The sequence below is a fragment of the Rhinolophus sinicus genome, chromosome 5 (genome assembly GCF_057876585.1).
Source record: "Rhinolophus sinicus isolate RSI-liver-muscle chromosome 5, RSI-T2T, whole genome shotgun sequence".
NCBI lineage: Eukaryota > Metazoa > Chordata > Mammalia > Chiroptera > Rhinolophidae > Rhinolophus > Rhinolophus sinicus.
Window position 1 is genome coordinate 64,351,385 of NC_142505.1, and position 14,062 is coordinate 64,365,446.

At 39.0% G+C, this 14,062-nt stretch overlaps 1 protein-coding gene across 16 annotated transcripts in view; it reads right to left on the reverse strand.

Moving 5' to 3' along the window:
- Positions 1-14,062, reverse strand: part of FOXP1 (forkhead box P1) — a 579,583-nt gene that overhangs the window by 11,576 nt on the left and 553,945 nt on the right. For 12 of the 16 annotated variants that reach the window (XM_074313283.2, XM_088798542.1, XM_019746869.3 and 9 more), the window contains 5 exons: positions 9,724-9,925; positions 9,540-9,619; positions 8,835-8,936; positions 5,133-5,254; positions 3,328-3,397 (listed from right to left, as the gene is read on the reverse strand). In XM_074313283.2, the coding sequence (XP_074169384.1) occupies positions 3,328-3,397; positions 5,133-5,254; positions 8,835-8,936; positions 9,540-9,619; positions 9,724-9,925 (576 nt within the window). Of the gene's footprint in view, positions 1-3,327; positions 3,398-4,590; positions 4,761-5,132; positions 5,255-8,834; positions 8,937-9,539; positions 9,620-9,723; positions 9,926-14,062 lie in introns of all 16 variants that reach the window. The other 4 variants (XM_019746870.3, XM_088798538.1, XM_074313286.2 and 1 more) reach the window with 2 other exon arrangements.

Below are 14,062 nucleotides of genomic sequence, written 5' to 3' on the forward strand. Positions count from 1 at the left end.
GTTTGTCAAATAATTTGCATCTTGTACTTTTTTCAACAGATCTCTTGTAATTGCAGTAATGCATTTTTTTTTTTCTTTTTGGCAGAGCAAAGAGCAAGAACAGTTGCCAGATTTTTTTTATTTTTATTTTTTTCCCAAACCGTAGCTGGTAAGGCTCTGAACTGCCTTTATCTGAGGCAGCACAGTGGTCATGCCTCATGGATGTTATGCTGGGACTATCATCTGAGTCTCTTCTCACTGAAAATACTGTAATGATCTCACTAGATCATTTCAGTATTTACACAATCAGAACGTGGCAAAGGTGGGGCCACCTCTAGCTTTGTATTTTACCAACTTCTCAGGTCAAAAACTGAGAAGATAAAACTGCAATGTTCATGAGAATGTGCTCTTTGGGATGAGCTGGGCATTCAATGGACAGGGAAACCTCCTTGGGGTAATTGTTCTCCTTAGATCTCAAAGTGTTCTAGGTCAAGGCCATTTCCAACTGGAAATGGATCCTAACATACGGGCACAGTGGTGAAGGCATCCAAAAGGCGAGAACTTAGACCGACGCCGTAGTTCTCAGACGAGAGAGATGCCAGTGGGGAAACCAGACTGTCCTTTTAAAGAATGACTGGTGGGCTGCAAAGAGAACCTGGTGCCCTATCCACAACGGAGCCTCTTAACATTCTCTGTTGAGTGAGTAATCAGAGACCCACCCAAGGTTAGAAAAACTGTCACCAACTGCTTATGCCTAAACAAGCGGTTCTTTTTTGGTAGCTGAGGTCCACTTAAGGAGCATGTGGGTTACAACTGTCATGATGGACATAATTATATAAGTGATCCTGTGCACAATATGTGGTTTTATATCAGACTGGCACCTCTGCCAAAAAACGAAGGTGCTTAAGAAATGGTGCCAAAGTGCATACATACCATTGCTCTGAACGCCAACTACTCTGAGCTCCTTGGGGAAAGGCAGTCTATAAATATGGAGTTCTACGGTTACCCTTAGTTACTTCACTTTTTCAAAGCATAATGCAATCTGTCCCCAGTCCAATGTTTTATTTCGGTAGTGGATTCTGCTGTCCTATTTTATATATTGTATATCGTGCATTATGTTGCTCTAGTAATCTTTTTAAAATGTTATTCCACTATTATTTTTACTTGTCTTGAAAAATGGAAATGGGCAATAATGGAAAGGAAGGCTTGCAGGTGGAATCTTAATTTAATTTGCACAGCAGGAAGTTATCTTATGAGACTTTACTGACCATGGATCCAAGTCACAGAGGAGAGGGAGAAGACCCACTCCTCAAATCATGAATTTATGTCAATTTATTTACTTCACTTCATTATGGACACAAAGTGTTCTTGGAAAACTGCAGGATAATTTTGGGCTATCATTGACAACAAGAAAGTGTGCAGAGGATGCAAAAAACAAATGTTTTAAAGATGAAACATAAATAGTTCTGTAAGGATAAAGCATACTAATTGAAATTAGTCACACAGTTAAGAGAATCAGAGGATGGGGGATCACTGCCTTTTTTTTCCCCTTTCCGCCTCATGAATGTAAAATGTGCTTGTAATCGTAACACTATTCCAGATAGAGCAGAGCAGTCTGTAAATTCACACTTCACAAGACTCTAGGGAAAAGAAGTTACTAATGAATGGTATTTACAGTGGCGGCATCTAAGCGTGCTTTCATTTGCTTTACTCAAGTTACTGTGTAAACTACAAATAATTAAAAGAAAGGCAGAAAGTAGTTCCTCCTCTTAAATTTGGTTCAGACTAAAAATAAATAAAATTATTGAAAAACTAAGTTCAGTGAATTTGTTTCTGCACTGAAACCGTGTAAATGGCGTATCATTGATTCTTGGGAGCCTGAAGCCTCTGCTAAGTAATCTTGGAAAAAAGTTTTATAGGGTGCAGAGTAGGTGCTCAATACTCGTTTAATGACTAGTGAGAGCCAGGGCTCCCATCCTTATCTCCTCGTTACCCTACCTTGCTCCCATGATGCCAAGTGTCTCAACCATTCTTTCATTATCATCCTTTAAGGAGCATTTTTTAGACTTCTGTTTCTCTATTCGTGCCCTCCCCTCACAAAATTTTAGTATCTGTTTATGTACTATGGCCTTTTGGAGGGGCACAACACATTGTAATAATAGCTAAGTACCAGTTTTAGGGGTGATATAGCTCCTCTGTCAAGAACGCACACTGTAAAGGACTGTAATGGTGTTAGGTTATATCTGTCATATATATGTATATGTATATGTATACACACACATATATATTCATATTCTATAGATATCTATATATCTATATGTACATGTCTAGATATACAGCTATCTATATAATATCTATGTATGTTTTATACATATATATAAATATATATATAGGTATATATAGGTAGATATTCTATCTATAGAATACGTCATTTAAAAGTTATCAAGATTCCCTTAGCTTGTGTTCTAGAACAATCTAGGTAGGGTCAAAGTCATACAGGACCACTGGCCACAAGGACACTGCCTACTTGTGAACTCCTGAGGGGGCTGCATGCTACCCAGGCACTTCAATGCTGTGGTACTGCTGTCTTCTTGTTGACCTATGAAATGACTTTCCTGTGTGGTAACCAAAGAATGTAAGAAATAAAGGGCTTACTAGAGGCCAGTGCTGCCCTGGTCACTCATTTGGGTGGTAATCTCAACTCATCCCCCAGAAACGCTGGTTACATAACCAGTGCTTGATTTGTCAGCAGGAAACAAACATCCTATGAGCTTATTATGTAATCTTGAGCAATCTGCTGGAAACCTGAAGAGTTTTCTTAAACACATCTATCATTTCAGCAAAACAGTTTACTGTGACAAAGTGAATCAAATCCGAATCGCTGCCCCCCCCCCCCCGCCGCCAGACAAAGGAAAGATGCTGAAATAGACTTTAAAAGAAGAAATAAAAAGCCCTGCTTTCTCTTTAAACCCGTGAACAATAGAAGGTCATGTGATACAGTGGCCTATCATCCAGCACATTAATAGCTGTGCTAGAGTAATTACACTTGTGGTATTTTTGCCTCAAGTGAAATTCTGAAATAAGAGGATGGAAATTATGATACTGCTGATAAATATTAATAAGTGAACTTTTAATTTTTTTGCCACAATATTCAAAATGCTAAGCATCCTGCTAATGCTGAAGCAGCCGATGTGTTTGCCTCCAGGGAGGACGATGCTTTGTGCACTTAAGAAAAAAGTTTAACGGAATTAAAATTTAATATCTAATTAGAGTGAGGCTAATATATTTTGAAATGAGTGGGGGAGACACGTGCCTCTGCTGCATATCCGGGACGGCCATTAATCTTACCTGTAAAGCCGCATTGAGAGGTGTGCAGTAGGCGTGGCTGCTTTGCATGTTTTTAATAAGGGAAGGGTTACTGCGTAAGAAAAAGAGAAAAACTCAAAGTTAAATGCAATCAACCCCTGAGTTCCTAGCTAAGTTTTGTATCAAGCTGGCTGGTATCTTTCCAAATCAGAAATTCCCCCCACTAACAAAACTTAGGTTTTTCTCCATATCCCCTGGCTTTACTGGCTGGTCTGTGTGAACTGCTCAGGGTATAGCGACTTCACTATTCAAACTCTGGGGTCTAAAACTCTGATACCAGACTTGGGTTCTCCCCGCATTGATGAAGTTTTGTATCACAAAATACTGACTTAACTGCCAAGTTTTAACAGCTGCCTAACTCCAACAGGAAGGCAGAAGCAGTTCAGGGCTGGGGAAGTGAGTGAGCTGACTATAGGACTTCCTGGCAGTGAGTTGGAGGAATGTCGGCTCCTAAGCATCTCCATGATGGGACCGCTAAAGTGACTGCTAGAGAACTGGCATGGTGGCTCTTAAGGAAGGTCTCCAAGGCATGTTTACTGCCAGAGGAAGATGGAGAGAAGGGTATGCCAAAAGAGGTTCATTCCTTAGTAAGGCCGGAGCTGGGGCAGAAGCTTTCCTTGCACAGCCAAATCTGGGATGATAGAATATTTGATGCTGTGTCCATTCACTGAAGACAAGATACTGTTTTTAGAAAATCTCTGACCTAGGAAGAGTGAAAATACTAAATAACCACAAAGGAGATACTGAGAGAAAGGAGTGGCTTCCAGTAGGAAACCACCCACGTTTATCAGTGGCCTTTAAAAGTATATGCGCTAATATCAATTTCTTTCTGAAGCTTGGTGCATTTTAATCACACATTTCACTAAATTTATATTATTATACTGAGTAAGCAAAAAATCAGAAGAAATTTACCCCATGAATACACATTTTAATTCTAAGTAAAAGCTTCCTTTCTGATTGAAGGAATAATGAATCACACAGAAGTATTTAGTTACAGGGTCCCTGTAAGCTGCTGAATCAAAAGATAACCCGTATTTGCATTAAAGATGTCAAAAAAGCATTATTCAAGGCACTGGCGTTTTGAGGAAACACGAGAGAAATACAGGTACAAATCACACGATTTAGTTCCGTTGCACGAAGCTGTGGCACTGCTACTTGGTGAAATGCAAACTACATGGGATGGGTCAACCATGCAAAGCCAAAGCAACAGCAGAAAAAAAAACAAAAGCAAGTAAAGGCTCTTACTGTGCGACAAGCTCGTCAAAGTTTTCATCGGGGCAGTATTTGCGAGGACGGCCTCGTTGAATATGGCGGCCACGTTTAAACTCTTCATCATCAACTGTCCAAAAGGACCCAAACTCATCCTCTACTCTGATAAAGCACTTATGCAGTGAGAGGTTGGTGCGAATGGCACCCTGGGATAGGAGCAGCAGCAAAGGAGATGAAGTGGCAACAAAAGGAGACGGGGTTGGGGGCAGAACAGACATCCAATACAGGGAACAGGAAAAAGAAAATAAAATGCAATAAGCGTAAGCAAATGGTTTGTGAGGGTTAATATGCATTGCCACCTAAAAGCTACTGGCATGTGATGCGACAGAGACCGGCAAGCAGGGCGGGGACTGGTGGGCATACAAAACAGGAGGGATGAAATGCTTTTTTGCTTCCCTTAACTGAGACAACGTGAAACCAGCTCTTTGGTCTAACACCATCTAGCAGCAAAAGCCTCTACGTTACACTTGTTAGCACAATCCAAGCCAGGCTAAGAAGTTCAAACGTGGTGGACGTACCCACTGATCTTTTGTGGCCTTCGTTTTTGGAATTCTACTTCATCCACTGTCCATACTGCCCCTTTAACGTTTTCTACTCGCACAAAACACTTGTGGAGACTAAGATTATGACGCACTGCATTCTGCAGCAAGTATAAAAGAGAGAACATTTACATTTTCTATAAGAAAAAACTCCAAAAACAGCAGTAAATTCAGCCTAACAGTCCACATTTGTAAAACCATCCCCAAGAGCTTGTAGCTACCACCCCCGTGGATGATCCTCTTGTGGATAAGAGTGCCTTTTCCAAAAGTAAAGATAAAAAACCCAAATCATAAATTAATTGTACTTTGGCATTTTAGTTTAGTCTATGGTCATCACTAACCAAAAGAAAAACGGTTTAACATGCATACAAGCCCAAAACAGGTTTCACAGTAAAAATCTGAAAATATTATAATATGACTTCAAAATAAGGAAACAAGTACAGCATAAAACTGTCCCTTTTAAGCCCACTTATCTCCCATAAAAACGGTAGTTTGTTTCTATTTTTTTAAACCATGAAAGATGAAGACTCAGTTAATATTGTTCAATATATTTTGTTCTTGTTCTTTTTGCTCTTTAAAGTTTTGGCTTTAAAACCTTCTACAGGTTTTCTCAGATTTATTAAGAAAAAATCTAAATTGGATTTTACCGTTGAGAGTATCACCTCCTGTAGCTGACAGGAGCGGGGCATGAAATGACCCCCAATGGATCAGTATTCATCATCAAGCTCTGTCTTAGCTTCCGGAACATATACAGAAATTGGCCCTTACTGTGGGCAAGTACCTTAATTAACTGAGAAAATGCCAAAGGAACATATGAGTGGGACTCTCAATGGGAAAATGACGATATTCCTGCATTGATGGTTTCTACAGACACACGCTTCTTTCTTATGGTTAAAACTCATTTCTGTTCATTCCTAAGCAGGGACCCTTGACATCTACAATCTACCAGAAAGGAGGATCTCAACTCAGGGGTGAAGAGCTTTTAACATCTCATCTCCCCTTTGAGTTTCAGGAAAACCCACAACCCTTACTGGGTAAACTAACAAGCATGGCTTCATTCTTTAGTCCTCCTGGTTAGACTTATTGATCTAGACTGAAAATTAGACATGAGGATATTACGAAGAGACCCATGTCATTTACTCAAAACTTCCCTCGTACAGGGAATATGGTGGTGACAACTGGGGCATGAGAAGATGATGCAAACATCACACCTCATATAACCTGTAAGCCCTTTACTCAACTCCAATAATGCTGGTATTGCTCAACCATATTGCACCCCTCTCATTCTAACCCCTGCAATATTTCCTCTTCAAATTCTCTTTCATAGTGGCCAATCTTAATACTTTGAGAGTTGTTTCAATTTTTAGATAATCACCATCGGTGATTCTGTGAGGAGTTAAGTTAGATGATGATTGTTTTCTTTTTCTGATATGGAATGTTTAGAAGATACCGAGACAAGTTTTATTACATTCTCACAAGGAGAATCCATAGGACAAACCCTCGAGGAGCTTTTGAACAATGTCAGCATAACTGGGGTAGGTTCAAGACACTCAGCTGACTGTGAGAGGACACTCCTGATTCAAACAGGTTTGATAGGTTTGCATCAAAACAAAACAAACAAAATCTCTGAAAAATGTTTGGTGTGTTATAATCATACCTGGTAAGACAAATTTCTTTGCATATAAATTATAGTCTGATCTTTAAATACACATTATTTTTCATATTGCGCAAAGGCACAGTCAAAGGGTACTAAGGGTCTACTGTTACCTCCTAGAACAATGCTGAGGAAGCTGAAATAAATAAATAAGCCTAAATTTCCTTTAAGAAAAATCCAGACAGAGCATGTATACAACATACAGGAGACATAAGTGGGAAAGAAATCAACATTTTTCCTCATCCTAAGCATTGTCTGGTGTTTTAAAATAAGAATCAAAATGTACAGAACTCAAAAGTTCTAAAGAAGCCACGTCTGAAAAAAGGATGCTTTCGGTCTTTCTGAACTATACAGCCATGTAAGTAAAGATGGGAAGTCCAAACTTAAGCTTTGTTTTCAAAGATGTTGCACATCTAAGCAAAAGCAACCAGAAATCAAGAATTTCCCCAAAAGATGAGTAAATTCTTTTCAGTGATCACTTTAAAAGGGCATTTCATCTTTTGTCTAAGATCACAATATAAATAAGGACATGTAGAGAAAATGATACGTATTTGTGAGTCATTAAGTACTTCACCTAGGACTGTTTACATTAATGGCACTTTTTCCTGCAGTTTGCAAAAAAAGTTAAATCTAAAGATCTGGGCTTAAATATCATCTTCACAACTGGTAGTCATTTTTAAATGTGATCATTTGCTATTTATAAAAGGTAATTTGAAGAAAATGTCTGCTTCATGCTTATACTTCCTAAATTCTGAAAAGCATTCGTAGCTAAATATCCTTTGTATTTGAACCTTCCAAGGCAGGCTGAGGAAAAGAGGGGAAAATTTTGAATACAGGCTCCTTTTAGCGCCTATGTATCTTAATGGAAATAATAAAGACAATTTGGGCCACAACAGATATTCATATCCCTGTAAATTTGATAAATTAATTCTATGGTTATATTCATTTTCTTATAAAATGCTAATTTACCAAGACTGTTATAGAGGAAATATGATTTCTGCTTTTGCTTTTGATTTTCTCCCATGAAAAATTAAGGAAGTAGCAAGGAAGACATTTATTTCAAGCAAGGCAAATTTTTCTTACACCCTATAATAAATCTCTATCATACTTATAACAATGATGCAAAAATATCCTAAAATATTTTCATTTTGAATGTTTCTAAATGTTTTGGAATTTATGGACTATAAAAATTCTAGGTATTAAAAATGCAAAATCCCCAAATAATATACTGTATCTGCCCTTTCTATAGCAAGAATATTAGAAAACAAGTAATTGAAAGTGGGAAAAATCTAAAAATTTGTGAGGGCTTAATCTAAGACAATGGAATAAACACTAAAGGAATCTATGAGCCAGTTGCTGAACTGGGAATGAAGTATGTCATATCACCTCATGCCTTGTTGGGGTCCCAACGTGGACCCATGGAATTTGACCTCTTTGACAGGCAGTCTCTTGACTTAAAAAAGAAAACGACGATGAAAACCAAAAACACTTAATAATATATTGTGTTCTCCTGTAATTACTCCCATATATAGTGCTACTACTAGGATTGCAAAGCTTTCTCCACTAACTGGGTTAAGGAGATTTCATCCAACCAGTGAAAGTTACGTCAAGTTTGTCTAATTATTTCCCTAGGTTCCTAATGGCATCAAAAAAGTTATTTATGCATCTCTGCCAATATTTGGTGACGGCTGAATGCCTGAAACATGAGGCTTGTGTAAGTAACAGGACAACTTCAACATCTGGGCAGTGTTATCTGCTCCTTCCACCACACATGCCGACCAGAGGGGGTGGATTTTCCTGGCTGGTCCATCCACACAGCCGATACCACTGTAATGGGAGTCTTCCATCCCTGCCTTTCAACCACCATGAAACAATGTTCTCCATCAGACATTTCTATAAATTAGACTCTCTGAGTGGATCAAAACAATATCAATGTATAATACATGACAACAACTGCATTTTTCAACAACACTCTCTTCTATAAATGGTTAAGACCCAAGCCTAGACAGGCCTGTGAGAGCGCTCACCTTCCACGTGGCCGCGTTGCGCCGGAAGTAAGCAAACATCCGTGTGAACCAGTTATAGATTTCATTTAGTGTTAGCTGCTTCTCTGGAGATTCGAGAATGGCCTGCGAAGCAGAAGTGATGAAGAAGATAATTTATGACCAAATCAGCAGAATTATCATTACACAGTTTCATGAAAATATAAAATAACCGTGATTCAGAACTAAATCCTAAGAAAGGTTTCACAAAATGATCTAAGATTAATGGTTGTATTAAACAGTTCAATAGCAAAATTCAAAATGGAATTATCTAATTGTTTTGAGTTTTTATTTCTGTTTCCGTACAGAAATATTAATTTATTAGTCATTCATAAAGCAGAATCAAAGAGAAATGCAAAACATTTCACTAGCTGATTAAAGCTCAGTAATTATTTAGAGCTCAGATTAATTCTAGGGATCAGAGATTACTGTAGCTTGTGATAATTGACTTGCCATCTTTAAACAGGCTCATTTTCACTGTTGTGTGAAATGAATTTCCTAATAATCACATCGTATTGTAATACTTAATCAAAAGCAATTATGTTATATATTGCAGTTTTAAAAAACCTTATAGAAAAGGTTTTAGCATGCCTGCATACTAAACGGTTTTAAATCTACTTCATCAATATAATATATCCATGTGCACGTACACCTTTTGAAATAATTTCACATACTGTGTTCTTTACTTACCTGCCTAATTAAAGATGCATATGTAAATGGTGGTCTAACTTCCGCATTCTTATAAAATTCTTGGTTCTGCGCAATATCTGCTAAATAAGAATCATTGTCCTATTAATTATCACTTTTAAAAAAGAGGCTGCTCTACAAGAATTGCATATTGCATTTCTATGTGAGGCAAAAATAGAGTATGTACCTGAAGAAATGGGCACGTTGTATTTGTCTGAGTACCGCCTGCGGATGGGTCCCACCGTGTGCATGCTGGTGGTGGTGATGACCGAGGGGCCTTGAGTGACAGGTGTGATGGGGGCGGTCGGGGTAGTTGGAGTATGAGGTAAGCTCTGTGGAGAAGCCTCTGAAGCAGACTTAGAGAGTGTGACGCTTGACACCAGATTCAGCTGTGAGGAAAATAACAATTCTTAGAAGACCTTCAGGAAAAAACCGAGCAACTAGGAAAGTCTCTAAAATCCAGCAAGAATAATACAGGGGATGCCTGGCTAGCTTTCTTTCTCTAAGTAGATGTTTCTCATCAACTGAACTACGAGTTCCCACTTAAACACAATTCACTTAGTAGTTAGCTGGGATACACTGGTATAGACCTGACTGAGCTCGCCAACAGAAATGTCTGCATTGTGCTAGCACAAATGAGGAACTGTTTTTACTTAATTTTTATAAAAATTAAACTCTAATTTTAATGAGTTTAAATTGAAATAGCCACACATCACCAGTGGCTACCATACTGCACAGCACAGGGACAGGCCACTCAACTTCACAATGAAACTTCTTGGACAGGAAACTACTACCAGTGTGTTTGGCCTATGACTTGAATTAAAACACGAGACATTGATCCAGGAAGCCAACATTATGTTCTGTCAGTTGACAGAGAGTAATCTTTGAAAGCTTTGTGGGTAATCTTCATTAAACTCTATCAAATATAGGATTGGAATCTATTAATTTTAAAAGAATATGGCATATGAGAGAGCTGGAACAGTAGAATTTTTTATTTTTTTCCTTCAAGTCAAGTGTTCAGTAAAATAATGGAATAATCTATTGCATCAAGTAAGAAAATGAATATTATGTATTTGAAGTAGTATAGACAAAAATCAATAGTACTGTTTCGATTCCCTCCCTCCTCCATTCGTCCTTTGTCCCTCCTTCCCTCTTTCCCTCCCTCTCTCTCTCCTTTCCTTTCCCCCTTCTTCTCTCCTTCCCTTCCTTCTTTCCCTTACTCCCTCCTTATCAATCTTTCACCTTGAAGTGATTCTCCTATTAATACTGGAAAAACCGGCTTGTCCCCCTTTCCCAAAATGTATTGTTACAGAAACACTATGTCTGACTATGCTGAAAACTCGATCGTTTTCAACACATTATAGTCTACTTAGGATTGCTATCTTAGATACATACAGTTGGCCCAAATCCAAGAAACTTCTGCCGAGTAGGCTTTACTTGGTAACATTTTCTCAAACCAGATTGTGAATCACTTAACAAAAGGGGTCTACTTCACCATGGTGACAGTCCTAGTACAAGGTATTATTTGTGGTGGGATTAAAGATGAGATTCTTCTGAGATCATAGTCAAAGAACACAGTAAAAGAGAGTTCCAATTTGTTGAGAAGATCCCACCTCACTCATACTCGAGTAAGGAAAAAGACCATGAGAAACTTCTCTAATATGTTTAGGGTCGTTCCATAAAAAGGCAATAAATCTGAAGAAAAGAAAGATCAAATATCGTCAGGGAAATAGTAACAGAGAGATGTAAACATAGTGCTGGAACCTGAATGTTGCATTGCGAGCTTTTAGTTGTGTTTTCTTTTTCATCCCCCTTGCCTTGAAATGCTGACTCAGCCAACCACAGACAGCGCCCCCTCTCCCCAAGAACAAGCTATGGCGATGGCGCTGACCTTACAGATGCCCAGGCAAGCTGGGTTCCGGTGAGAGGTGCTTTTTGATTAGTGCTGGAACCTGATTTCATGACACACATTTGCAAACTACCTGCTAGCAGTTCAAAGGAGCAGCCATGGGATGGAGTGTGAGGGAAGGCTGGAGAGAAGCCAGTGGGAAGGTCGGGGCCGACCTTCTTGGGTTTGGACCTTTATCACTGACCAAGGGCAGGGCTGCACACATAAGCATCAGACCCAGCAAAGGGTCATGGAAGTTCGTGCATGAAAGACTAACATAAAAAATATACAGCTTTTACGATTCAGAGGCTGCTATGCCTAAGAATACAAGCATACTCTGGAAAGTCATTACCACTTGTAAAACCGTGTTGTAAACCACCGGACACTGTGTGGCTTCACTTAATTTTCTTACCATCACTAGTACTTGAGATGGTATTACTCGTATTTTACAGATAAGCAAACTGAGGCTCAGGACAGATTAAATAACTTACCCATATCCACACCGTGGACCCAAAGCCAAACACACACTTGTGATGCTAGGCCTTCTGTATAATCTCCTCACACCCAGTTAATGAACAAAAGAAACACTAACCAGTTTCATTTTTCCGTAGTCTCATTTTTGGAAAGGATTCCGTGAATAGCTTTTATCTTTGCTTCTAAATGGACATTCAATAAATATGACTGAGCAAATGTAAGGCATCCACGTGGCACTGACCTGACGAAACGGGCACAGAACGGGATGGCTGCCCTTGCAGAGCTTACCATCAAATACGGACAGTGGTCAGAGGAAAACGTGCACAACCATAAGACAGTTCTGAGGAATAACTCTACTTCCAGGCTTCTCTTTTCAGTTTATGAACATTACCCTAAACATCAAGACTTTCTTAAAAACGTACTGAAAAGTGTAATATAAATACAACGTCCTTAACAAATATGCGTGCTCTTCCCAGTTTTGTGAAGAAGTTCAAGTCCAGTGGGTTCTGGTCTAACTGCCAAAAACCAAAACTCACATAAACATTCAGCCAGTGTAAGGCCATCTTTTTGGGTGCTCACATACAAGAAGAGTAGATATGGTGCCGCATGGTGTAACGGCACAAAATGTAAAAGGAATCAGACTCTTGCGGCTTTTACAAAGGTCTCAACACTTGGACTGTTTCTACCAAAAAAGCAGCAGTGGTAAGCATGATCCACGAAGAAAGAGATGCAGTAGAATTTTCTGGAGGCTTCTGAAACATAGGGAGCAAGTGGAAATAAACACTAAGCCAGAAGAGAGCAGAGAGGAGGCTTACCAGGTTTCACAAATGACACCGTGATTCACACCCACTGCTGGGCTGTCTCTAATAAGCCACAGAGGAAGCAGCCAATCTCAGCTAATTGCCAGATAAAAATGTATTGTAAGGACTCTAATTAGGAGATGCGGATGGAGGTGATCTGATGATTAAATGCTGCATTCCAGTGACCCCACCATCAGTGTGCAGTGGTGCAAGATGTCCCTGGAATATTTTGTAGAAACAGTAATTTTATTTCGAGGAGGGGAGGCAGTAATATTTGTAATGATGGCTATGAGGTAAACTAATTAAAAGACAGTTCCTAGAGGAAGAGGGTGGCCGAGAGCAGCTGTGGCCATTCCAAAACCAAGTGCCAAGTCTCAACAGAGAGACTGCAGTCAAGTGGAAAATTTCTGCCTGACCTCTGCCCTTGCTATTAATTTGCAGGGAAACTAATGACACATATACATATTCCCACAAAATTGTTCTAATTGCTAATTTGCCCAAGGAGCCCAGATTCCAAATTAAACATGACTGTAGCCTGTGAGGGAAGGAAGAACAAAAAGCTGGAAACTCCAAACAGAGGGTGCTGTGCCTCGCACAATCATTTGAAGGCTGAACCAACAAGTTAATGAAATGTCAACCTTGTCAACCGCTCTAGAAGTTTCTTAACTTTTCAACTTTTGTTTGATGATCACATGCTTGTCTTGAGGAGACACCAACTTGGGAAGGGAGGTCACGAGAGAGAAATAAGATGGAACATGGGGAAGGATTCAAAACAGCTGTGTTCAAACCTGCTCCTTTAATTAAGGTCTCTCTGAACAAAATGGACCAAAAAAAATTAATTATAAACTTAAACAGAAGAGCTAATCGGGAACGGTGTGGGTTTTGCTGTAATCTTGAAATATTCATCTTAACTGTAAACTATTAAATCTTAATATAATCATCAATTAGAAATGAAAGCATATGCACTTTGTGTTTCTGGCTGTAGTTAAGTTTTTAAAAGATAATTTTTTTCCGGGGCATGGAACAGGAAGGGATTGGACTGGGAGGGTTTCTTTTCCTATTTTTCTAATTGTGTTCATTTTCTATTTAAAAAGAAGTTGCTATGTTTAGAAAAGTTAGTAACTCTGATATTTTCTACATGGCAAATTTCCATCATGTGATGATTTCGGCAAAGATAATCTCTTTGAAACTCTGGCCAAAAAATTCTTATGTCACTTAAAATTGCCGCAGGGTTTTATTTTTTAAATTTATGTGTGCTTCTTAACCATCATCTTATCCCCCAGTTCAGCTGCAGAGGACTACCTACCCTGGAAATCTTAACCACACAAACTATTGGAACTGTCACAGCTACCTAATACTCTGAT